The sequence below is a fragment of the Oncorhynchus masou genome, chromosome 11 (assembly GCF_036934945.1).
Source record: "Oncorhynchus masou masou isolate Uvic2021 chromosome 11, UVic_Omas_1.1, whole genome shotgun sequence".
NCBI classification, from domain to species: Eukaryota; Metazoa; Chordata; class Actinopteri; order Salmoniformes; family Salmonidae; genus Oncorhynchus; species Oncorhynchus masou.
The window spans coordinates 12,628,731-12,656,444 of record NC_088222.1 but is presented as its reverse complement, the minus strand read 5'-3'; the positions used below and the strand labels follow the sequence as shown (position 1 = coordinate 12,656,444).

The window sequence follows — 27,714 nt, the reverse complement described above, 5'->3', positions numbered from 1 at the left end:
ATGCAGTGTATTTACCTAGCTATCACAACAGATAACTAGCCAGCGAATCATGCTAAACATTTAGCTAACGTTAGCCAGCTAGCTAAAAATGATCTATGGGCTGTATGCGATTTATGGAGATTTAATTAAATTGTTTCTTTGTTGTCTTGCGAGCTGTATAGCTGTGGCCATCTGGCTGGTATAAACAAGGGCTTCCAACAACAATAGCAACATTAGAGCAGCAAGCTATCTAGCGAACATTGACCAGACCCGTCAAACACAACTTTTGGCCTCACAGCCAGTTCCACTGCATTTTTTTCATTGTTCCCCTTTTAATGATTTAGACCTGGGACACTTACTTGTTATGTGCAATTAGTTATCATGTAGAGCAGAACAAGCAGGCTCCGGACCTCGTAGGGTTAGAGTTGAATACCTCTTGACGAGACCATAAAGAAACACACACAAACATGCATTGCCAAACAACGCTACTGCCACCTTATGGTTTGGAGTATATTAACAAGGCTGTGTGGCTGATGAGATTGACTGCTGACACTGTTCTGACACTCTCTCACTCGTTCTCTTTCTGTCTGTCTTCCAGCCCAGTGTTCTGATAGTGAGCTACATAGAGTCGGCGAAGGCATCATCCCAGTTTGGCTTCTATCAGCAGGCCGAATGGAAGCAGGACGATTCCATGATAGCAGTAGCGGTGAGTAATGCAGTGCAGTCACTTCTTGTGCTCTCGCTCTCTCTTTTGCTCTCGCTCTCTCTTTTGCGCTCTCGCTCTCTCTTTTGCGCTCTCGCTCTCTCTTTTGCGCTCTCGCTCTCTCTTTTGCGCTCTCGCTCTCTCTTTTGCGCTCTCGCTCTCTCTTTTGCGCTCTCGCTCTCTCTTTTGCGCTCTCTCTTTTGCGCTCTCGCTCTCTCTTTTGCGCTCTCGCTCTCTCTTTTGCGCTCTCGCTCTCTCTTTTGCGCTCGCGCTCTCTCTTTGCGCTCGCGCTCTCGCTCTCTCTTTTGCTCTCTTTTGCTCTCTTTTGCTCTCTTTTGCTCTCTCGCTCTCTCGCTCTCTCGCTCTCTCGCTCTCTCTTGCTCTCTCGCTCTCTCTTGCTCTCTCGCTCTCTCTCGCTCTCTCTTGCTCTCTCGCTCTCTCTTGCTCTCTCTTGCTCTCTCGCTCTCTCTTGCTCTCTCGCTCTCTCTTGCTCTCTCGCTCTCTCGCTCTCTCTTGCTCTCTCGCTCTCTTGCTCTCTCGCTCTCTCTTGCTCTCTCGCTCTCTCTTGCTCTCTCGCTCTCTCTTGCTCTCTCGCTCTCTCTTGCTCTCTCGCTCTCTCTCTCTCTCTCATCGTAGTTGTCTCTCTCTCTCATCGTAGTTGTCTCTCTCTCTCTCTCATCGTAGTTGTCTCTCTCTCTCTCTCTCTCTCATTGTAGTTGTCTCTCTTTCTCATCGTAGTTGTTGTCTCTCTCGCTCTCTCTCATATTGCAGTTGTTGTCTGTCTCCTTTACTTTTTCGTATTTACTTTGTTTTTTCTACATTCATTTTCCATGGTGGAGGGTTAACGCATCGTTTGTTTTATTAATTTCCACTGTTCTTTTTTTTCTGTGTTGAGGGAGGGTGGCCGGGGAGTTTGTTTGCGGTTTGGTTGTGGCCACGATGGTTTGGTGGTGGTGGCAAAATGCTGTTGCTTTTGAATGGCTTCAAGTGCGATCCGGAGAATGGTGTCAGGAGGAAGTTTTGCCGGCTAACAGGTGGGAGTGGAATATATACATTCTGCAGCCAGAATGAATAAGGTGGTGGTTGTTGGTGATTCTTGTTGCCTGGCTTGTTGCTAATGGGATTTTTGTGAGGGGTGTGTTGGTGCTGATTTTTTACATTTTATTTTTTATTTTTAGAGAGTTTGCAAGTCTTTTTCGTGTGGTCTCGACTGGGTGCCAAGCGCAATCCGTTAACCATGTTTCCTTTCGTAGGCCAGTGTGTGTTTCTTAACAAGGCAGAACAGCAGGTAAATGTCCACTTCAAGGTTAATCATGGGAGGGGTGGTACGTAGGGTTTGCTAGCATAGATAGTTTGCAGTGTTTTGAGTGTGGGGACTTCGGAAACATTAAGTTTGCATGCCCAGGTAAGGCCCAGAGACCAGGAGCTAGTGCAGACAAGCACGACCAGCCGGCAGCGGGGGCTGGGACAGGTGCATTTTATCCAGGCCAAACTTGGTGCAAAACCATGCCCACATGAAACCTAGCAACATTCAAAGCTGCACTGAGACGGAAGAACGCCTTCAATACCTTGCATTTTCCTGATTTTGCATGTGAAGTTACGTTAAACTATTTAGCTTTCTAGTGAGTGATTGCAGCCAGCCTGGCTGACAAGTTGGATAGCATTGACATCATGGATAGTTGCATTGTTTTTGGAGGTAGGTAAGCTGTGCAATCGCTAGTTTACAACTCCAATTGGGCTGAATCTGTCTAGTAGTGTTTGTCGTCTCGCGTTTTAGTGTGGTTGTCTAAGTGTTTACGAAAGGACTATTGATATACTTGGCTACATGACATTTGTGCTTGTTGACAACTAAAAGATGCTTCATAGCTATCTCGAGCTGACTGGGCAAAGCAAGCTCCGTTGATTCACTGTTACTGATAGTCATGTTGGGTCAGCTATCTACAGTCACTTGTTTCTTGTCTTTTCGTTTAGCTCATTTCAAATGAGGCCTGCGAAACTGCACATCTCTCGTGGTTGGGGGAGGTGGGCTACTGGGCTTGTAGAGGTGAGTGGGGTTACAGCAGAGGCAGGTTGCTGTAGTAACGGATACTCCTCTGTTGGTGGAAGAGGAGAGCGCCTCTGGAGAACGCTAAAACGGCTGAGGAGGCCCGAGAAGGGCGCCACAGAAAAAGGAGAAGAAAAGTGTGAAATAAGAGTGTGGCTGGGAAAAGGCATGGTGGGCTCATCCCAGGAAATACTGCCTGGCATTGGGGAGGAGGCCCTGATCGATGTGCAGACCGGGGAGGAGGATGTTACTGTGCCAGTGGAGTAGGAGGAAGAGGGGGGGGGGGGGATGAGGAGGCCTGGATCCAAGGCTGTCAGGCAGAGGGCCCAGTATATACGATGAGAGAACTTTCTAGGTTCCTGAGGGAGACTTAACGGGAGACTTTACGCTGGAGTCTTACTTTCCTGATTCTGGAAGGTTTGTTAGGGAGGAAGGATGAGGGGTAGGGTGCCGTCTCGCCCAGGAAACTGTGTAGGCTTGGCTTCAGACTGCTTAAATTGATAGGCCTTTTCTTTTCACGGTGGCGTTGTGTTTCTCTGGTTTCTGATTGTGGTGTTTTCCCTTCTACCTCTTATGGAAATCTTCGCATGTACGGTGGGAAGAGCGCGTTGCTGTGGGAGCATGTCAAAGAACATTTAAAAGAGACAGTGATGTGGATTTGGGGGGGGCCCAGGTGCTGAGCCATGGCACAAATCTTAGTGCAGGGGTAGCAGTGCCCCCCCCACCCCCCCACCTGGCATTGGTGTCAACATTCTCTCGTCAAAAGGAGGTGTGTAAGAGTAGGTTGTCAATGGTTAGAGCCAAAATCAATAATATTTTATTTGTTTTATTAAATGTGTATGCACTTCGTACAAGGCGGGAGAGGGGAGACTTGTTTTGCAGTCTAAGGCAGTAGTTCGCACATTTAGCACTGGGCGAGGTGTTCTTGTTCGATTGGAAATAAATACCGGAATAGTGAGGAACCACATTTTAGCTAAGCAAAGGTGTTGTATGATGATCTGAATAAATCAATCAAATGTTATTTATGAGCAGAAACCGAGCCTTAAACCCCGTAGAGCAGGAATGTGGATGTTGAGCCACGTGGCTAGGGAAAACTCCCTAGAAACACAGAAACCTAGAGAGAAACCAGGCTCTGAGGGGTGGCCAGTCCTCTACTGGCTGTGCCGGGTGGCGATTATAGGAGTACATGGCCATTAACCTCTCTGGTACAAGTGGGACGGTAGCGTTCCACCTCGACAACAGCCAGTGAAATTGCAGGGCACCAAATTCAAAACAACAAATCTCATAATTTAAAATTCCTCAACCATACAAGTATTTTACACCATTTTAAAGATACACTTCTCGTTAATCCACAGTGTCCAATTTTAAAAAGGCTTTTTGGCGACAGCAGAACATATCATTATGTTAGGTCAACAACAAGTCACCGATTCAGCCATTTTCCAACCAAAGAGGTGACACAAAAAGCAGAAATATAGATCAAATTTATCACTAACCTTTGACGATCTTCATCAGATGACACTCCCAGAAACTTTGATGAAAGACACATGTTTTACGTAGAATTAAAGATAAACTTGTTCTTAATGCAACCGCTGTGTCAGATTTCAAAAAAACGTTACGGCAAAAGCAAAGTATTCAATAATCTGAGAACAGCATTCAGCCACAAAAGCATGCCATCCAGTTACCCGCCAAATTGTGGAGTCAACAAAAGTCATAAATAGCATTATAAATCTTCACCTACCTTTGCTGATCTTCGTCAGAATGCACTCCCAGGACTCTTCCACAAGAAATGTTTGTTTTGTTCGTTTACTTCCATATTTATGTCCGAATATCTCTGTTTTGTTTGCACGTTTAGTTCACTATTCCAAAGGCACAATGCATGAGCGCAAAATCCAGACAAAGTCGAGTTCCATTACAGTTTGTAGAAACATGTCAAACGATGTTTACAATCAATCCTTAGGGTCTTTTTATAATAAAGCTTCAATAATATTTCAACCGGACAACAGCATATTCATTACAGAGGAATTTTTAGGATGTTTTTATCATAAATCTTCAATGATATTCCAACCGGACAATTCCTTTGTCTTTAGAAATGAAAAGGAATGTAGCTCGTGCTCACGACCGCGCGTGACTAAACTCAAGGCTTTCAGCCAGACCACTGGTTCAAACAGCTCTTATTCTCTCCCCCTTTACAGTAGAAGCCTGAAACAACGTTCTAAAGACTGTTGACATCTAGTGGAAGCCTTAGGAAGTGCAATTTGACCCCATAGACGCAGTATATTGGATAGGCAATCACTTGAAAAACTACAAACCTCAGATTTCCCACTTCCTGGATGGATTTTCCTCAGGTTTTTGCCTGCCATATCAGTTCTGTTAAACTCACATGCATTATTTTAACAGTTTTGGGAGTGTTTTCTATCCAAATCTACTCATTATATGCATATCCTAGCTTCTGGGCCTGAGTAGCAGGCAGTTTAATTTGGGCTCTCTTTTCATCCAAAATTCCGTATGCAGCCCCCTACCCTAGAGAAGTTCAGGCCAGATTGTTGTTCAACATGTTCAAATGTTCATAGAAGACCAGCAGGGTCAAAGAATAATCACGGTGCTTATAGAGGTGCAACAGGTCAGCACCTCAGGAGTAAATGCCAGTTTGCTTTTCATAGCATTGAGAGGTTGATACAGCATATTTCAGACAAGGACAACGGTGAACAGGTCAGGGTTCCATAGCAGCAGGCAGAACAAGGCAAACTGGATCAGCAGCATGTCTAGGGAGACTGGGACTGCCCGGAGTCATAAGGCCAGGTAGTCCTGAGGCATGGTCCTAGGGCTCAGGTCCTCCGGTAGGGGAGCGAGAGATGAGAGAATTAGATGGATCATACTTAACCTGTTGCGTCGCGCAATCCCGGATCCGGGATTCTATTTATAGCCTCAAGCTCATTAGCAATAACGCAACGTTAACTATTCATGAAAATTGCAAATTAAATGAAATAAATATATTTGCTCTCAAGCTTAGACTTTTGTTAACAACACTGTCATCTCAGATTTTCAAAATATGCTTTTGAACCATCGCTATTCACTAATTTGTGTAAGAGTATGCTAAGCTAGCTTAGCATTTTGAGTAGCATTTAGCACGCAACATTTTCCCAAAAACCAGATAACCAAATAAATAAAATAATTTACCTTTGAAGAGCAATCGGATGTTTTCAATGAGGAGACTCTCAGTTAGATAGCAAATGTTCAGTTTTTCAAAAAAATATTATTTGTGTAGGACAAATCGTTCTGTTTTGTTCACGTTTGGCTATGAAAAAAACCTGTATACAGTTATAGCCTCAAGCTCATTAGCATAATTTTAACAGATTTCTGAAAATCGCAAATAAAATGAAAATAATCTGCTCTAAATCTTAGCCTTTTCTTAACACTGTCATCTCAGATTTTCAAAATATGCTTTTGAACCATCGCTATTCACTAATTTGTGTAAGAGTATGCTAAGCTAGCTTAGCATTTTGAGTAGCATTTAGCACGCAACATTTTCACAAAAACCAGATAACCAAATAAATAAAATCATTTACCTTTGAAGACGGATGTTTTCAATGAGGAGACTCTCTCAGTTACATAGCAAATGTTCAGTTTTTCCTGAAAGCATCTTTGTGTAGGAGAAACGTCCGTTTTGTACATCACATTTGGCTACCGTAACTAACCGAAAATTCAGTCACCAACAACGTCAAACTTTTTCCATTAACTCCATAACGAAACATGGCAAACGTTGTTTGGAATCAATCCTCAAGGTGTTTTTTCACATATCTCTTCATTGATATATTCGTGGAAGCCTGCTTTCTTCTCTGAATTCCATGGAAAAATACTTGCAGCTGAGGTTTGCGCACCAATTTCGGCGCAGGACACCGGGCGGACACCTGGTAAATGTGGTCTCTTATGGTCAATCTTCCAATGATATGCCTACAAATACGTCACAATGCTGCAGACACCTTGGGTCGACAGAAAGGGCAGACTCATTCCTCTCGCATTCACAGCCATATAAGGAGACAATGGAAAACGGAGCCTCAAAAATCCTGCTCATTTCCTGGATGCCGTTTCATCTTGGTTTTGCCTGTAGCTCACGTTCTAGGGCACGCGCAGTTCTGGAAACGTCAGAGTGTTTTCTTTCCAAAGCTACCAATTATATGCATAGTCGAGCATCTTTTTGTGACAAAATATTGCGCTTAAAACGGGCACGTCTTTTTATCCAAAAATGATATAGCGCCCCTAGAGTTTCAAGAGTTAAGTTAACACAGGACAAGAAATAGACCAGATATAAGACTGACCCTAGCCCCTCATGACATAGTCTATTGCAGCATAGATACTAGAGACTGAGACGGGGGTATCAGGGGACATTGTGGCCCCGTCCAGCAATGCCCCTGGACAGGACCAACCAGGCAGGATATAACCCCATCTACTTTGCCAAAGCACAGCCCCCACACCACCAACAGAATATCAACCGAGCACTAACTTAATACCCTGAGTCAGATCTAGTGAGGGACTAAGTATCCCAAGCAGTATACGTGGTTGGGATGGGTGAGTACAGCTTGTTTGGATCGTATCTATACAAGGATCAGAGCAATATGGCTTTGGGGGTCTCCATTCTCCCAGTAGGGATTTTGGACAATCATATTGCCATGGTTCAGTTCTTTGTTTCATCAGGTCCCCGGCAGGCATCCTAATGGAAATGACATGTAAAGCTCTTACAAGCTGCCACTTTTTGCTCAAGCTTCTATGGCTACTGGGAGAGGTGGAAACAGCAGAAGGGGGAGTTTCAGTCTCTCAGTCAGTGGTGGGATGTAGGTAAAAGCCCACATTCTGGGTTTTCTGTCAGCAGTATACAGCTTCCTTTTCAGAGTCCAGGAGAGGACTGGGGGAGCTTGAGGTTGGCAAAAGTGAGGTGGAGGCTGAGCTGGTGGGGCAAGGTGGGGAGGGGCTGCAATCTGATCTGTCTGAACTATGCAGGGACCTGTGGGATTTTTTTCAGATCAAAAGGAGCACTTGTAAGAGCTAGATTTTCCATGTTGAGCGAGATGGATGCTCCCAGCTCTTTCTTCTTTGGGTGAGGAAAAACCCAAAGACTTTTGTCTGATGGGCCTGTAACTTCTGTTGTGGAGATGAGAGAGCGGGCTGTGGAGTTCTACTCTGATTTCTATATGGCAGAACTCTGCCATCCTGGGTGTTCTCAGGTTCTGCTCACAGACCTTCTCAAAGTCTCTCTTTCGCAGAGGAATGGACATTTCCCTGGGCTTTCACAAACTCTGCTGCCGTCTCTCAGATTGCCCCCGGCTGCACCCCAGGGGTCGATGGTCTACCTGTTTATAAATCATTGAACTGGACTTGTTTTGCGTGAGTGTGTCGGGGTGGGGGATCTACTGCTAAGCTGTAGACAGGCAGGTTTGACTCTCCTGCACAAAAAAGGAGACTGTAGGCCTGTAGCATTGCTCTGCTAACAGACTCTGTTGTACGCAAGGAGAAAACGCACTGTGTATCACAGACAAGCTGTTCGTAATCAGGGACATGCTGGATCTGTCGACGCTTTCAAATGTGAACTTAGCACTGGCTTCCTTTGATGGGTGGACCATGACAATCTGTTCAATGTGTTTTGGTTGTGGGGAGAATTTTGTGACCTGTGTTAAAATGTTGTATGCTGGGGAGCGGTGTTCATTTTGTGGAATGAGAGATTGTTGATCATGTTTTTTTCAGTGTGTGACAGGTTAATGCCTTTACTGTTGCTGCTGCTGGGGGGGTGATTGTGTGGCGATTGTGGTGGTGTGTTTTTATGGAGGTGGTGTTGGCAGTGGTTTTAGTGTAATGAGGATGTCTCATTAAAGGAAGACAAATCAGTCTCTTTCCCTCTTATCGTAGTTGAGGAAGTCTCACTCTCATCACTGGTCCTGCAGTTTTTTTTTTTTCAAATCTGGTCTTCTGTAGTACTTCTCTGTGGGGGCCCATCGCGCATATGTGTGTGTGGTATGGCAGGGCCCCCAGCGATGGGTTGTTAGGTCATTAGTGTGTGGTGAGATCACTGTACTGGTTCGGTCTGGTTACGTGTTCACCACAGAACCGTGCAGAAAACAATGTCAAAAGAGAATATCCAAGCCAGTACAGTTGAGTTTGATTTGGGCATGATGGTGTGGCTCCAGTCAAACAGAAAGTGATGTTCAACATTTCAGTGAGTCCATGGAGAGATATTGGTACTCCGTTCCACCATTGCTTCATGTGAAGAACAATGGTTGAAACCACAGAGCATGTCGGTTATGGTTCCAGGCTAACATCTCCCTGGCTCTTGCACTGTCTGCACCTAAACCACAGCCCCAATGACGATGGCTGCTCTTCTGTGTGAGCTCCAGTAATGATTGACAGGTCACTGTTCCTCCCACTGATATGTGCTCTGTTTTTTTTTACATCATTCACGAGGGGACTGATAAAGTGTTCCATCTCTTCCAATCCAAGGATAATCAGCACTACTGTTGGAAGTCAAATGCAATAGTGTTGCTCTGGCCTCTTGTTAATGTGGTTGCCAGGCAACAACAACATGCCATGTGAAGGCTGTCTGTGTCTGAGGTGTGAAAAACAAGTGTTTTACAATAAGTAGCCTTCTTTCAGCTGTCTACAGGCCTATTAACTATAGCCTCAAGTCCAGTGGGGATAACAACTGCTTGTAAGAAAGTGGACTTAGCGAGGCTCTGACCCTCTGTCTGCAGGCAGGACTAACACTCTGGTATATTAACTATGCCTGTAGCAGGACTAACAGTCTGGTATATTAACTATGCCTGTAGCAGGACTAACAGTCTGGTATATTAACTATGCCTGTAGCAGGACTAACAGTCTGGTATATTAACTATGCCTGTAGCAGGACTAACAGTCTGGTATATTAACTATGCCTGTAGCAGGACTAACAGTCTGGTATATTAACTATGCCTGTAGCAGGACTAACAGTCTGGCATATTAACTATGCCTGTAGCAGGACTAACAGTCTGGCATATTAACTATGCCTGTAGCAGGACTAACAGTCTGGTATATTAACTATGCCTGTAGCAGGACTAACACTCTGGTATATTAACTATGCCTGTAGCAGGACTAACAGTCTGGTATATTAACTATGCCTGTAGCAGGACTAACAGTCTGGTATATTAACTATGCCTGTAGCAGGACTAACACTCTGGTATATTAACTATGCCTGTAGCAGGACTAACACTCTGGTATATTAACTATGTCTGCAGGCAGGACTAACAGTCTGGTATATTAACTATGCCTGTAGCAGGACTAACAGTCTGGTATATTAACTATGCCTGTAGCAGGACTAACACTCTGGTATATTAACTATGTCTGCAGGCAGGACTAACACTCTGGTATATTAACTATGTCTGCAGGCAGGACTAACACTCTGGTATATTAACTATGCCTGTAGCAGGACTAACAGTCTGGTATATTAACTATGTCTGCAGGCAGGACTAACACTCTGGTAAGTTAACTATGCCTGTAGCAGGACTAACACTCTGTATATTAATATTAGCAGGACTAACAGTCTGGCATATTAACTATGCCTGTAGCAGGACTAACAGTCTGGTATATTAATGTAGCAGGACTAACAGTCTGGCATATTAACTATGCCTGTAGCAGGACTAACAGTCTGGTATATTAACTATGCCTGTAGCAGGACTAACAGTCTGGTATATTAACTATGCCTGTAGCAGGACTAACAGTCTGGCATATTAACTATGCCTGTAGCAGGACTAACAGTCTGGCATATTAACTATGCCTGTAGCAGGACTAACAGTCTGGTATATTAACTATGCCAGGACTAACAGTCTGGTATATTAACTATGCCTGTAGCAGGACTAACAGTCTGGTATATTAACTATGCCTGTAGCAGGACTAACAGTCTGGTATATTAACTATGCCTGTAGCAGGACTAACAGTCTGGTATATTAACTATGCCTGTAGCAGGACTAACAGTCTGGTATATTAACTATGCCTGTAGCAGGACTAACAGTCTGGTATATTAACTATGCCTGTACTAACAGTCTGGCATATTAACTATGCCTGTGACTAACAGTCTGGTATATTAACTATGCCTGTAGCAGGACTAACAGTCTGGTATATTAACTATGCCTGTAGCAGGACTAACACTCTGGTATATTAACTATGCCTGTAGCAGGACTAACAGTCGGGTATATTAACTATGCCTGTAGCAGGACTAACAGTCTGGTATATTAACTATGCCTGTAGCAGGACTAACAGTCTGGTATATTAACTATGCCTGCAGGCAGGACTGTAGCAGGACTAACAGTCTGGTATATTAACTATGCCTGTAGCAGGACTAACACTCTGGTATATTAACTATGCCTGTAGCAGGACTAACAGTCTGGTATATTAACTATGTCTGCAGGCAGGACTAACAGTCTGGTATATTAACTATGTCTGCAGGCAGGACTAACACTCTGGTATATTAACTATGCCTGTAGCAGGACTAACACTCTGGCATATTAACTATGTCTGCAGGCAGGACTAACAGTCTGGTATATTAACTATGTCTGCAGGCAGGACTAACACTCTGGTATATTAACTATGCCTGTAGCAGGACTAACAGTCTGGTATATTAACTATGTCTGCAGGCAGGACTAACACTCTGGTAAGTTAACTATGCCTGTAGCAGGACTAACACTCTGGTATATTAACTATGCCTGTAGCAGGACTAACAGTCTGGCATATTAACTATGCCTGTAGCAGGACTAACAGTCTGGTATATTAACTATGCCTGTAGCAGGACTAACACTCTGGTATATTAACTATGCCTGTAGCAGGACTAACAGTCTGGCATATTAACTATGCCTGTAGCAGGACTAACAGTCTGGCATATTAACTATGCCTGTAGCAGGACTAACAGTCTGGTATATTAACTATGCCTGTAGCAGGACTAACACTCTGGTATATTAACTATGCCTGTAGCAGGACTAACACTCTGGTATATTAACTATGCCTGTAGCAGGACTAACAGTCTGGTACATTAACTATGCCTGTAGCAGGACTAACAGTCTGGTATATTAACTATGTCTGCAGGCAGGACTAACAGTCTGGCATATTAACTATGCCTGTAGCAGGACTAACAGTCTGGTATATTAACTATGCCTGTAGCAGGACTAACAGTCTGTGGTATAGTAACTATGCCTGTAGCAGGACTAACACTCTGGTATATTAACTATGCCTATAGCAGGACTAACAGCCTGGTATATTAACTATGCCTGTAGCAGGACTAACAGTCTGGTATATTAACTATGCCTGTAGCAGGACTAACAGTCTGGTATATTAACTATGCCTGTAGCAGGACTAACAGTCTGTGGTATAGTAACTATGCCTGTAGCAGGACTAACACTCTGGTATATTAACTATGCCTATAGCAGGACTAACAGTCTGTGGTATAGTAACTATGAATATAGCATGTGGGGATTATGAGTCTAATCAAATCAAATGTATTTATATAGCCCTTCGTACATCAGCTGATCTCAAAGTGCTGTACAGAAACCCAGCCTAAAACCCCAAACAGCAAGCAATGCAGGTGTAGAAGCACGGTGGCTAGGAAAACTCCCTAGAAAGGCCAAAACCTAGGAAGAAACCTAGAGAGGAACCAGGCTATGTGGGGTGGCCAGTCCTCTTCTGGCTGTGCCGGGTGGAGATTATAACAGAACATGGCCAAAATGTTCAAATGTTCATAAATGACCAGCATGGTCAATAATAATAAGGCAGAACAGTTGAAACGGGAGCAGCAGCACGGCCAGGTGGACTGGGGACAGCAAGGAGTCATCATGTCAGGTAGTCCTGGGGCATGGTCCTAGGGCTCAGGTCCTCCGAGAGAGAGAAAGAAAGAGAGAAGGAGAGAATTAGAGAACGCACACTTAGATTCACACAGGACACCGAATAGGACAGGAGAAGTACTCCAGATATAACAAACTGACCCTAACCCCCGACACATAAACTACTGCAGCATAAATACTGGAGGCTGAGACAGGAGGGGTCAGGAGACACTGTGGACCCATCCAAGGACACCCCCGGACAGGGCCAAACAGGAAGGATATAACCCCACCCACTTTGCCAAAGCACAGCCCCCACACCACTAGAGGGATATCTTCAACCACCAACTTACCATCCTGAGACAAGGCTGAGTATAGCCCACAAAGATCTCCGCCATGGCACAACCCAAGGGGGGGCGCCAACCCAGACAGGATGACCACATCAGTGAATCAACCCACTCAGGTGACGCACCCCTTCCAGGGACGGCATGAGAGAGCCCCAATAAGCCAGTGAATCAGCCCCTGTAATAGGGTTAGAGGCAGAGAATCCCAGTGGAAAGAGGGGAACCGGCCAGGCAGAGACAGCAAGGACGGTTCGTTGCTCCAGAGCCTTTCCGTTCACCTTCCCACTCCTGGGCCAGACTACACTCAATCATATGACCCACTGAAGAGATGAGTTTTCAGTAAAGACTTAAAGGTTGAGACCGAGTTTGCGTCTCTGACATCGGTAGGCACACCGTTCCATAAAAATTTTGCTCTATCGGAGAAAGCCCTGCCTCCAGCTGTTTGCTTAGAAATTCTAGGGACAATTAGGAGGCCTGCGTCTTGTGACCGTAGCGTACGTGTAGGTATGTACGGCAGGACCAAATCAGAGAGATAGGTAGGAGCAAGCCCATGTAATGCTTTGTAGATTAGCAGTAACACCTTGAAATCAGCCCTTGCTTTGACAGGAAGCCAGTGTAGGGAGGCTAGCACTGGAGTAATATGATCAAATTTTTTGGTTCAAGTCAGGATTCTACCAGCCGTATTTAGCACTAACTGAAGTTTATTTATCCGTTTAGCCGGAAAGTAGAGCATTTCAGTAGTCTAACCTAGAAGTGACAAAAGCATGGATTAATTTTTCTGCATCATTTTTGGACAGAAAGTTTCTGATTTTTGCAATGTTACGTAGATGGAAAAAAGCTGTCATTGAAATGGTCTTGATATGTTCTTCAAAAAGAGATCAGGGTCCAGAGTAACGCAGAGGTCCTTCACAGTTTTATTTGAGACGACTGTACAACCATTAAGATTAATTGTCAGATTCAACAGAAGATATCTTTGTTTCTTGGGACCTAGAACAAGCATCTCTGTTTTGTCCGAATTTAAAAGTAGAAAGTTTGCAGCCATCCACTTCCTTATGTGAAACACATGCTTCTAGCAAGGGCAATTTTGGGGCTTCACCATGTTTCATTGAAATGTACAGCTGTGTGTCATCCGCATAGCAGTGAAAGTTAACATTATGTTTTCGAAAACATCCCCAAGAGGTAAAATATACAGTGAAAACAATAGTGGTCCTAAAACGGAACCTTGAGGAACACCGAAATTTACAGTTGATTTGTCAGGACAAACCATTCACAGAGACAAACTGATATCTTTCCGACAGATAAGATCTAAACCAGGCCAGAACTTGTCCGTGTAGACCAATTTGGGTTTCCAATCTCTCCAAAAGAATGTGGTGATCGATGGTATCAAAAGCAGCACTAATGTCTAGGAGCACGAGGACAGATGCAGAGCCTCGGTCCGATGCCATTAAAATGTCATTTACCACCTTCACAAGTGCAGTCTCAGTGCTACGATGGGGTCTAAAACCAGACTGAAGCATTTCATATACATTGTTTGTCTTCAGGAAGGCCGTGAGTTGCTGCGCAACAGCCTTTTCTAACATTTTTGAGAGGAATGGAAGATTCGATATAGGCCGCTTTTAAAAAAAATATATATATTTTTTAAATTTTATTTATATTTTCTGGGTCAAGGTTTGGTTTTTTCAAGCTTGGCTTTATTACTGCCACTTTTAGTGAGTTTGGTACACATCCGGTGGATAGTGTGCCATTTATTATGTTCAACATAGGAGGGCCAAGCACAGGAAGCAGCTCTTTCAGTAGTTTAGTTGGAATAGGGTCCAGTATGCAGCTTGAAGGTTTAGAGGCCATGATTATTTTCATCATTGTGTCAAGAGATATAGTACTAAAACACTTGAGCGTCTCTCTTGATCCTAGGTCCTGGCAGAGTTGTGCAGACTCGGGACAACTGAGCAATGAAGGAATACACAGATTTAACCTCTTACATCTATGGGGGCGCTATTTCATTTTTGGATGAAAAACGTTCCCGTTTTAAACAAGATATTTTGTCATAAAAAGATGCTCGACTATGCATATAATTGATACCATTCGAAAGAAAACACTCTGACGTGTCCAGAAATACCAAGATATTCTCTGTGCGTGCCCTAGAACGTGAGCTTCAGGCAAAACCAAGATGAGATGGCATCCAGGAAATGACAAGGATTTTTGAGGCTCTGTTTTCCATTGTCTCCTTATATGGCTGTGAATGCGAGAGGAGTGAGTCAACCCTTTCTGTCGTTTCCCCAAGGTGTCTGCAGCATTGTGACGTATTTGTGGGCAGATCATTGGAAGATTGACCATAAGAGACCACATTTACCAGGTGTCCGCCCGGTGTCCTGTGCCGAAATTGGTGCGCAAAGTCACCTGCCAGTATTTTTCCATGCGATACAGAGAGGAAAGCAAGCTTCCACGAACTGCATATCAATGAAGAGATATGTGAAAAAACACCTTGAGGATTGATTCCAAACAACGTTTGCCATGTTTCGGTCGATATTATGTAGTTAATCCGGAAAAAGTTTTACGTTGTAGGTGACTGAATTTTCGGTTCGTTTCGGTAGCCAGACGCAATGTAGAAAACGGAACGATTTCTCCTACACACAGACGCTTTCAGGAAAAACTGCGCATTTGGTATGTAACTGAGAGTCTCCTCATTGAAAACATCAGAAGCTCTTCAAAGGTAAATTATTTTATTTATTTGGTTATCTGTTTTTTGTGAAAATGTTGCGTGCTAAATGCTACTCAAAATGCTAAGCTAGCTTTGCATACTCTTACACAAATTAGTCAATTTCTATGGTTCAAAAGCATATTTTGAAAATCTGAGATGACAGTGTTGTTAAGAAAAGGCTAAGCTTGAGAGCAGACGCATTATTTTCATTTTGATTTTCAGAAATCATTAACGTTGCGTTATGCTAATGAGCCTGAGGCTTTAGTCACAAACCCGGATCCGGGATGGGGAGTTTCAAGAAGTTAAAGAAGAGTCCGTAATTTGGTTTCTAATAATCATAATCTTTTCCTCAAAGAAGTTCATGAATTTATCACTGCTAAAGTGAAAGTCATCCTCTCTTTGGGGAATGCTGCTTTTTAGTCAGCTTTGCGACAGTATCAAAAAGGAATTTCGGATTGTTCTTATTTTCCTCAATTAAGTTAGAAAAATAGGATGATCGAGCAGCAGTAAGGGCTCTTCGGTACTGTCTTTCCAAGCTAGTCGGAAGACTTCCAGTTTGGTGTGGCGCTATTTCCGTTCCAATGTTTCTTTTGTGCCATCATTATGATGACTCGGTGTGAAGCTCTGGATTTGACAGATCAGAATGTGGAACATAGTGTCTGGCCCATGGCCAATGGGAGCCCAGATCAGGTCATTCTGGTCTTCCTATTGGCTCTGGCCTTCCTACTGGGGCCTGTTTCATTATGTGCCCGGATCAGACTGGGGCAGATTCAGAGGAAGGCACTGCAGTCATTGGTCAAAAGGCCTTTTTGATCATTACTCAGAAATGTATTTTGATGTGTCAGACGTCTAATCTTGTCTCCCGTAATGCTACCAAGGATGAGAGACGAAACTTATTGGGGGTAAATCAAAAGCTACTTTGTTTTGTCCCTGAGGCATCTTGACATATTAGTTTGATTGCAGTGTGGATTAATGCGAGTATGTTAAATTATCAGCCAAACATGGTTTTCAAACCATATTAAGATGTATGAAAAATAAATAAAAATTGCATCAAAAGAGCACTCTTGATACTTGGTCTAAATGACTCCCCTAGGGTGATGTTATATGACCACTACTAGCCTGTCCGTCTGCCAACCCCCCCCCCCCCCCATCTTGTTACTAACTCCTGCTCTGAGGTATGTGGTATGATGACTACCACATGGTCAATTATTGAGACGGTTTTATTTGCAGCATCAAATCCATTTGTATTAGTCACATGACCGAATACAACAGTGAAATGCTTTCTTACGAGCCCCTAACCAACAATGCAGTTTAAAAACATACGGATAAGAATAAGAAATAAAAGTAACAAGTAATTAAAGAGCAGCAGTAAAATAACAATAGCGAGACTATATACAAGGGGGTACTGGTACAGAGTCAATGTGCGGGGGCACCGGTTAGTTGCGGTAATTGAGGTAATATGTACATGAAGGTAGTTATTAAAGTGACTGTGCAGACAGCCGGCGTAATGGAATATTAGTTATATTAGTTATTCAGCATCCCAATTGCAGCTTATCCCATTAAGTCCATGGTTTGACTGCTGGAGTCATGGTGTGTTACTGACTGGGAGCCAAGTTACGCCAACTTACACTTTGACACAATCGCTTCAGACAGATGGCTTCACTTCAGACAGGAATCAAAGATGGAAGTAGCTGATGTAGTTGAGTTCATTTGACACTTGATTTGATTTTAGGCCTTACATTGTGAAAGTGAACTTGCATAGGCACTAGGGTTACACATTTTGGTGGAATATTCAGAGGTGAAAACTTTCCGTGGGAATTAACGGGATTATATGGGAATTAACGTAAATATACGTAAATAATTTTTGCATTGGATATATTTACCATATCATATGAAGACACAAACATAAACCTTTTACCTTATCATACGTATACATAATTGCAAATGATTAAATCCTTCCAATAGAAATAAAAAATGATTTAGTTACAAATTGAACTTTAATTAAATGATTTGACTCTAAACATGGGATGATTTCACTGAACAACAAAAGAAAGGGAATATTGAATGACCCCCAATGATCCATCCCATCTCACAAAAACGTTTTCAACATCTGTAAAATTATAGTTTGGAAACTGAAGCTTTGGCTGTTTTCCTGTCAGGCTTCCATGTCTTCTCCCTAGACCTCCTCAATGTCCACCTCTTGAACATCATACTCTGAGACCTCATCTTCACTGACACTTTCCAACCTTGTTGAGGATGGCTTGTTGTCAGGCTCAAAAAGCCTAAAATTTGCTTGGATGGCCACCAATTTTTCAACCCTTGTATCGGTCAGCCTGTTGCGTACTTTGGTGTGTGTGTTCCCAAACAAGGACCAGTTGCACTCTGAGGCTGCTGATGTTGGAGGGATTTGCAGGATGATGGAGGCAACAGGGGAAAGAGCCTCAGATCCACAAAGTTCTTCCACCAGGTGGCTGATGAGATATGATGAGATACTGCCATATTGGATCTCCATCCCAAAGCCCTTGCTTGTAAGTGTACTATGCCAGACTGCCAAGAACCTTGCCCTCATCCAGGCCTAGGTGGCGAGACACGGTAGTGATGACACCGTAGGCCTTGTTGATCTCTGCACCAGACAGGATGCTCTTGCAGCATACTTGGAGTCATGTACGCTGCGGTGTGTATGGGCTTCAGGCAGAAGTCTTCACGCTTTTTGATGTATTTCAACTGCCATTTCCTCTGCTTGGAGCAACAGTGACGTGGGTAGGGCTGTACGGATTTCTTTTCTTACATCTGCAAGCAGATTCTGAACATCAGACAGGATGGCATTATCTCCCTCAACCTGTGCAATGGCTGCTGCTATAGGTTCCAGGAGTTTCAGGCTGCTTACCACTCTCTCCCAAAATACATCATTTAGGAGGATCCTCTTGATGGGGTTGTCTATATCCGCAGACTGATATGGCCATTTCTTGGAGAGACTCCTTCCCCTCCAGGAGACCGTCAAAACATGATGACAACACCAACCCAACGGGTGTTGCTGGGCAGCTTCAATATGGTGCTCTTATTCTTCTCACTTTGCTTGGTGAGGTAGATTGCTGCTATAACTTGCTGACCCTTCACCTACCTAACCATTGCCTTGGCTCTCTTGTAGAGTGTATCCATTGTTTTCAGTGCCATGACATCCTTGAGGAGCAGATTCAATGCATGAGCAGCATAGCCAATGGGTTTGATGTGAGGGTAGGACTACTCCACTTTAGACCAAGCAGCCTTCATGTTTGCAGAATTGTTTGTCACCAGCACAAAATACCTTCTGTTGTCCAAGGTCATTGATGACTGCATTCAGCTCATCTACAATGTAGAGTCCAGTGTGACTGTTGTCCCTTGTCTGTGCTCTTGTAGAATACTGGTTGAGGGGTGGAGATGATGTCCTTAATTATTCCTTGCCCATGAGCATTCAACCACACATCAGCGATGATTGCAATAGTCTGCATTCTCTGATTTGCTTGACCTTCACTTGAACTCTGTTGAACTCTGCATCCAGCAAATGAGTAGATAAAGGCGTGAATGCTGGGCGAAGAACATTCAGAAATCCATTCCAATACACATTGCCTGTGAGTATGAGGTTAACCAGTTGCATACACATCTCGAGCAAGACATTCATCAGCATTTCTCTGACTTCATTGCTCCAATGAGTAAAAAAAAAACTTCTCATTCCAGGAGAACCATGAGCTGTTGCTATCGATAAGGTGTCTGATGCATCATTTTCACCTCAAATATAAGTACAGGGGCTTTTGTCAGAGGTTGCTTGTTGTGATTGCTAAGGGAATGTTATGTACTTGGCCAGATGATTCTGCATCTTCGTTGCATTCTTCACATGATTTGGCACAGAATTTGCAAATGTACACAGCTTTTCCTTCTATTTTAGCTGCAGTGAAATGTCTCCACAGAAGCAGATAGTGCCCGTGGCATTTTCCTCTAAAGATTAGATTTTTTGTTGTTGTTAAAAAAAAACAAATACGATTCCATGTACAGATAAATAGTTAAGCAGTTAGATTAAACAACTCATTTTTGAGATGAATGCTTTAAAATGAAACTTATGGAAACAAGTGAATTAACACTCCTCAGTTAGCAGGCTCAAGCAAGCTAAAACCCACATGGCAGTAAAAACTAACTAGCAGAAATTGTTAACATGATTTAAACACACTTTGCTGTAGGCTACGAAACTCAGTAAAAAAAGAAACGCACTCTCACTGTCAACTGTGTTTATTTTCAGTAAACTTAACATGTGTAAATATTTGTATGAACATGACAGATTCAACAACTGAGACATAAACTGAACAAGTAACAGGCATGTGACTAACAGAAATTGAATAATGTGTCCCTGAACAAAGGGGGGGTAAAAATCAAAAGAAACAGTCAGTTTCTGGTGTGGCCACCAGCTGCATTAAGTACTGCACTGCATCTTCTCCTCATGGACTGCACCAGATTTGCCAGTTCTTGCTGTGAGATTACCCCACTCTTTCACCAAGGCACTTGCAAGTTCCCGGACATTTCTGGGGGGAATGGCCCTAGCCCTCACCCTCCGATCCAACAGGTCCCAGACATGCTCAATGGGATTGAAGTCTGGGCTCTTCGTTGGCCATGCAGAACACTGACATTGCTGTCTTGCAGGAAATCACACACAAGGAGGAACAGTATGGCTGGTGGCTTTGTTATGCTGGAGGGTCATGTCAGGATGAGCCTGCAGGAAGGGTACGACATGAGGGAGGAGGAAGTCTTCCCTGTAACGCACAGAGTTGAGATTGTCTGCAATGACAACAAGCTTAGTCCGATGATGCTGTGAAACACCGCCCCAGACCATGACGGACCCTCCACCTCCAAATCAATCCCGCTCCAGAGTACAGGCCTCGGTGTAACACTCATTCCTTCGAAGATAAACGTAAATCCGACCATTGCCCCTGAGACACAACCGCGGCCAGTCCTGTCTGGTCCAGAGGCGAAGTTGTTGACAGTGATGTCTGGTGAGGACCTGCCTTACAACAGGCCTACAAGCCCGCAGTCCAGCCTCTCTCAGCCTGTTGCGGACAGTCTGAGCACTGATGGTGGGATTGTGCGTTCCTGGTGTAACTCGGGCAGTTGTTGTTGCCATCCTGTACCTGTCCCGCAGATGTGATGTTCAGATGTACCGATCCTGTGCAGGTGTTCCACGTGGTCTGCCACTGCGAAGATGATCAGCTGTCGTCCTGTCTCCCTGTAGCGCTGTCCTAGGCGTCTCACTGTACGGACATTGCAATTTGCATGTTCATGAATTGTTTGGTTCATTGAACAAGCTTGGGAAACAGTGTTTAAACCCTTTACAGTGAAGATCTGGTAAATTATTTGGATTTTTAAGAATTATCTTTGAAAGACTGTGTCCTGAAAAAGGTTTATTTTTTTGCTTAGTTTATTTACAGAAAATCATGTAATGTCATGTATAAAATATATTCGTCCTACCCAGTATTGTAATCAAAACTTACCAGAAAGAATGTAGTCCTTGGCTCAGACAGTGTAAAAGTGTGAGCTCAATAGCTTCTCATTAGTGTGCAAGATCTTGAGAATCAGCTGCACACTTGATGGAAGAATGCACTGTGCATGCGGAGGGTTGCAATTCCATTGAATTGGAGATAGTTTAACCAAGATTCAAAATACCTTGTATCTCACAATAAAGGTTCACTGTTATAAGCTAACTTTTTTTGATGAATTTAAGCAAAATTCCCAATATTCTCAGGCTTAACTTCCCATGGAACATTTTTGAAAAATGTCCGGAATGCAGACCTTTACACTGCCACGCTCAGCGTAGACTCAAGTCGCTACCCGGACTCTGGTGCTTAACCCTGTATATGGCTGCGGGGTTGGAGACAGTAGCATATGACCTTTACCCCACCCTGAACTGCATAGCTTACCCTACAGGCAGTGTAACTCCCCACCTGACCCTCGGGTCCAGGGCTGCAGGGTGGGAGCCAGAAGTGTGTGAAGCTATGAGGTAACTGATTCAGTCCCAGTCCTATGGGCTGTTGATATTTTTAACCGTGGCTCCCTCTCTGTTGCGTTTGGCTCATTGGGCCTGACGCACATCATTAGCGTTCATTGATGTGTGCTTTGGTTTTTGTGGAAGTTGAAATGGACCGGGATGATGTTTTGGGGTGGGTTGGGGGGTGGTTAGGCAACCCCTGGCCAGGAGGACTTGTTGGTTAGAGGATCTACACCTCTGCCATCCTATATTACTATAATCCCTGAACGAACTTTCAGTTGAAGTAAATCTTCACTCTTCATGTTCTCAATCTCTTTAGTCCCTGTCGATTAGCCTACTCACTCTGATACATCGAAGAGATTTGATGACCCTTGATTTGCCTCGGTGGGTTTGTGCCTTTTGACAGCTTATTTATTCAACCATGAGGAGAAGTAAATGGTTTCCTTTTGTCTTTTTCATAGTGAAAACATCCAGAGGTTTGTGTTTAAAACTGAGAAAATTAATCTTTCAGAAATAATACATCCAAATTGTTTTCAAATCTGTTCTCTTGTCTTATTTAGGTAAATAAGCCAATCAAAGACAGGAAATCCACTAAACAAAAAAACACTAAGATAACGAAGATGTAGTCGTTTGTTTTTCAGCTGTCTCTTGTATTAGTACGGCAGACAAAGGAAGCTTACTAAAACCGAGACCTAGTATGCAGTCTATAGCCTAACCTCACGGTCTGCAAGCTCCTGACATCTATCTTATGCAAGCTGAGTTGAGAGAGCAGAGCTTGCAGTTGACTCAAACTCACACCTCCTATGCAGTGACTATATCCTAACTTTCTGCACACGTCTGCTATTGTTCAAGCTGAGTCGAGACTATTGCTGAGCTAGCTATCTGGCTGTGCTGTCAAGGTCTATTTGTGTTTCTCCTCCAACTGTAATGTGAAGGATAAAAGCGACAGACTTGAGATGTTTTGTCTGAAAACCCTGTGCTGTTTACATTCCTGACGCACACAGAGCATGAGATGGACGGGCTGGGGCCTTACAGCTAGCCGTAAACCCCTTTCCTCCCACCCTCACCTAGACCCACCCTCCCTAGTCAGTCTGAGGTAGGCCGATACTTGTCTGGCTCTTCTTCTGCAATGGTTCACCCTGTTTAAAAACATACATTTTATTTGTGTATGTTTGGATGGACATTAAATGCGTGTTCTGTTCTTTTAAGGTAGACCCAACGTGTGCAGTATATATGTATACCTGGGTATTTTTGAAGTCCCGTTGGATGTGTGCTACTTCACTGCTTACAACTATAAGTTAACTATCTATGTGCCAAATAAATTATCGCCAACTCAGGACTTCAGCTATGCATTTGGTTTTCTAACTTGCTAAGTGACTAGCTTGCCAGATCAGATTTCTTGGTGATGGGCCTCCCAAGTGGCGCAGCGGTCTAAGGCAGTGGCATTACTACAGATGCGAGGTTCGACCGGGAGCCCCATGAGGCGCCATTGGCCCAGCGTCGTCCAGGTTAGGGGAAGGTTTGGCCGGGCTGGATGTCCTTGTCCCATCTCGCTCTAGAGCGTCCCCTCCCAAAATAAAAATATTGCCCCTTGTGTGCTCTGCCGGTAATACCATCTACCCCGTTATGGTACAGGAACGGTATGAACATCTGGATACCACACAACCATACAGGGTGTACCATAGTGTCTTTCTATCCTGAGGAGTATTTAAAACCGTTGAGACACAGGGACACACAGCCCTGCTGGTATTGCCAAATTGGAGGGAAGCAGACCACAGCTCCCAGGAGGCACAGCTGTTTTCCAGATGTTTGGCTGGTGATGCCTGCCGGGGTAAACATAATCACCCCAGACCTAGGCAAACTATATCTTTAGCAGAGAGGGAGGAAGGAACAGGAAAGCTGTGTGTGCAGGGAGAGACGGAGGGGGGTGAGTTTCCAGTTTCAAAGTTTATTCGCCACGTGTAGAGGATACAACAGGTGTAAAACAGTACAGTGAAATTCTTACCTTGACAGCTCGTTCCAACAAGGCAATAATAATAATGATTATATAATATCAATAATGTGACCATGATATTAACAATAATGATGATGTAACGGATATAGATAATGATAATAATGATGATGATAATAATGTCAGTAATAATGATGATGATAATAATGACAGTAATAATGATGATAAATATAATAATAATATGCTATAATATCAATAATATGATGATATTAATATAGATAATAAGAATGATATAAATTATAATATGGATAATGATAGTAATAATGATAGTAATAATGATAGTAATAATGATGATAATAATGATGATAATAATGATAAAAGTAATGAGAAATATAATAATAATATGATATAATATCAATAATATGATGATATTAATATAGATAATAAGAATGAAATAAATGATAATATGGATAATGATAGTAATACTGATAGTAATAATGATGATGATAATGATGATAATAGTAATGATAAATATAATAATATGATATAATATCAATATTATGATGATATTAATATAGATAATAAGAATGATATAAATGATAATATGGATAATGATAGTAATAATGATAGTAATGATAGATATAAGAATAATAATATGATATAATATCAATAATATGATGATATTAATATAGATAATAAGAATTATATAAATGATCATATGGATAATGATAATGATAATTATGATAATAGTAATAATACATAGATAATGTAACTGATGAGAATATAGATAATATACAATTAATGATAATATAGATATTGATGATAATATAGATGATGATGATATAGATAAAAGAAAATATAATGAATGTCAAAATAAAAACCACACAAGAACTATGAAAAGTTAAAGACAGGAATATATAAATACGTATGATAATATATACAGTACATGTAACCAGGAGTAATAGGAATATGAGTACTTATGGTAATATATACAGTACATGTAACCAGGAGTAATATGAATATGTGAGTACTTATGGTAATATATACAGTACATGTAACCAGGAGTAATAGGAATATGTGAGTACTTATGGTAATATATACAGTACATGTAACCAGGAGAATTAGGAATATGTGAGTACTTATGGTAATATATACAGTACATGTAACCAGGAGTAATAGGAATATGTGAGTACTTATGGTAATATATACAGTACATGTAACCAGGAGTAATAGGAATATGTGAGTACTTATGGTAATATATACAGTACATGTAACCAGGAGAATTAGTGAACATTAGCAGGATGAATAGATTAACACTAATGGTAATGGCAGTCAATAATCAATGGACAACAGCGTAATGGAGTAAAATCGAATCAATAATTTCAGAAGCAGGGTAGGTTGTGTCTGAGAGGGTAAAGACATGTGGGTGGGCATAGAGTCAGTGTGGATAGTCTGTGGGAGAGGGAGTTGGTGTTAGCCATTTAACAGTCTTATGGCCAGGGGATAGAAGCCTGTTTAGGAGTCTGTCTGAGCCTTGATGCACCGGTACCGCCTGCTAGACGGGAGTATGGAGAACTGTCCATGTCTCGGGTGGCTGGAGTCTTTCTCAGACACCGCCTGGCATGAACGTCCTGGATAGGCTGGAGCTCACCCCTGCTGATGCTCTAAAGTGGCGCAGCGCTCTAAGGCACTGCATCTCAGTGCTAGAGGTGTTACTACAGACCCTGGTTCGATCCCGGGCTGTATCACAACCGGCCATGATCGGGAGTCCCATAGGGCGGTGCACAATTGGCCCAGCGTCGTCCGTGTTTTGGGAGGGTTTGGCCTTCATTGTAAATAAGAATTTGTTCTTAACTGACTTGCCTAGATAAATAAAATCTAGCTTGGTCCCAGATGCATTTGTGCTGTTTTGCCAACTCCTATGCCAAATAGTCCTTGGAGAGACAGTTGGCAAGACAGCACAGACCTGGGACCAGGCTAGGGGATATCCAAGAAAGTATAACCCAAAGAGTGACAGAAGTCTAACTCAAAACCTTTACAATTACATAGCTATCTCCATGGAGACATCGGGAGAGTAAAACTCAGGAAGTTTGTTAAACATGACATTTCAGTCAAAACCTGGTTGGATTTGGTGACGAAAACAGAGACAATGCCCGGATTAAAGAAAACCAAGAAAAATATTTGAAGAATAAGTGTCAAAGGAAAAAGAACATTCAACAGAAAACCCAGAGGCCATGCAGCTTTGAACAATAGTCAGTATGTGGCGCAAGCCAAGCAGAGCAATGAGAGAGAGATTGAAAATAGTCTGCTGTGACCATTGCTGGCAAGGACAGAGGGTGGAAAAAGGCAAGTGAGAACTAGAGAGAAGGGACATATTTTTGGAAGTGCATAGTGTCTGAAGTTCCTCAGAGTTCACCCTCTGACTCTGTCCCGATGAGTGAAGAACACATGGCTCTGATATTGTCTCTGCTCTGTAGCGTTAAATGGTGTTATACTAGTGGCAGCCGCTTGTGCTCTGGTGTCACTCTATAGGTACCCGCTGCATGATGACAATCAGCCAAATACAGACACTAAAACATGGCTGGGACATTACGATTATGGAGGAATGGCTTTGCAGATAAAAATTATTATTATTATGGGATTGAGGGTGTGACGAGTCAAGAAGTGCAAAACCAAACATCTCCTTGCTATGTTGATGTGTCTGACTACGCTTGTTGTTCACCCCACAGACAGATCTCCGTTGGCACTTGTAGATACATGAACAAATCAGATGAGACCAGAGCAGGGAGGACAGTTGGACAGTGTTGGATATAGAGCCGTGGTTAAATTAAATCTAGACTGCTCGGATTCCAGAAAGATTACTGGGCCACCCCCATGACACATTTATGATAAGAGCTTGGATGGATGCGGTTGCCTGGGTGACAGGACAGCAGACAAAGTGCCGACAATCTGAGTCTCTCTACGGTTACATGTAGGCTATTTTCTAGGCCCCTTCCTTATCTAGGCTATTCTATAGGCCCCTTCCTTATCTAGGCTATTCTATAGGCAAATTCCTTATCTAGGCTATTCTATAGGCCCCTTCTTGATTACGTGGACACATTTCCATTTCAGTCCATTTCAGTCCTTCAGCAGACACTCTTATCCACAGCGACTTACAGTTAGGTACATTCTGGCTTGGGAGTCCCATAGGGCGGCGCACAGTTGGCCCAGCATCGTTCGGGTTTGGCCGGGGTAGGCAGTCATTGTAAATAAGAATTTGGGGGATGCATTAGTTCCGAACGGTTCATTTTTAGAACTCAAAATGTATCAAACAGGAAGAGGAAACGTGGCCTATTATGCATCTAAGAGATGTGGGGTGGAAGGGGGAAATTCTATTAAAACTATTGAAAAGAGATTAGTAGCAGCAGCAGTACTCTTCAACTTGCACTATCGGCCTACACACAAACTAACTGTGCCTCCTCTTGTCAGCTAAGGTCTTCACAAACAGAGTAGGCTCAACTAGCTATTACTGAGAAAAGCATTTCATCACATTCAGAGGGGACCTATACATAGTGTGGATTCTCACAGCAGGCTCCTCGGTCTCAGATAGCCTCGTTATTATAATATAACCATTTCCTCAGAGTGAAAATACTGTGAATTCCGGGCATATCCGAGTCAAACAGCTCTACTGCAGCAGAGCTGAGATATGGAAGAGAAACTGAACTGACTGCCCAAATTGAAACTAACTAGACACAAAGAAACTTAGCGTGGAATATATATATATATATATATATATATATATATATATATATATATATATATATATATATATATATATATATATATATATATATATATATATATATAAATAAATAAATAAATAAATAAATAAATAAATAAATAAATAAATAAATAAATAAATAAATATATATTATTTTATTTTTTTTGACTGTTGCATCTACTCACTTCATTCAGAATACAGTAATGATTCCTGGTTTTAAACTTTTGTTCTGGTTATTTCATTCAGAATTCAGTCTTACATGGTTTGGGAGCCAAAAAGGAGCTCTCGTAATAAACTCACACCAAAGAGCTAGAGAAAAGGTAAAACAGGGATACTAGCTAGTGACGTTTCAAATACAAAAAATGGACAGCCAAACCCACGGTGACCCTGATGTTTGAACTCTA

At 42.7% G+C, this 27,714-nt stretch overlaps 1 protein-coding gene across 1 annotated transcript in view; it reads left to right on the top strand.

Annotated features, from left to right (window-relative positions):
- LOC135548125 (guanine nucleotide exchange factor subunit RIC1-like) overlaps window positions 1–27,714 on the top strand; it is a 103,793-nt gene that overhangs the window by 14,919 nt on the left and 61,160 nt on the right. Inside the window, exon 2 of the mRNA XM_064977415.1 lies at window positions 578–685. Within this exon, the coding sequence (XP_064833487.1) occupies window positions 578–685 (108 nt within the window). The remainder of the gene's footprint in view (window positions 1–577; window positions 686–27,714) is intronic.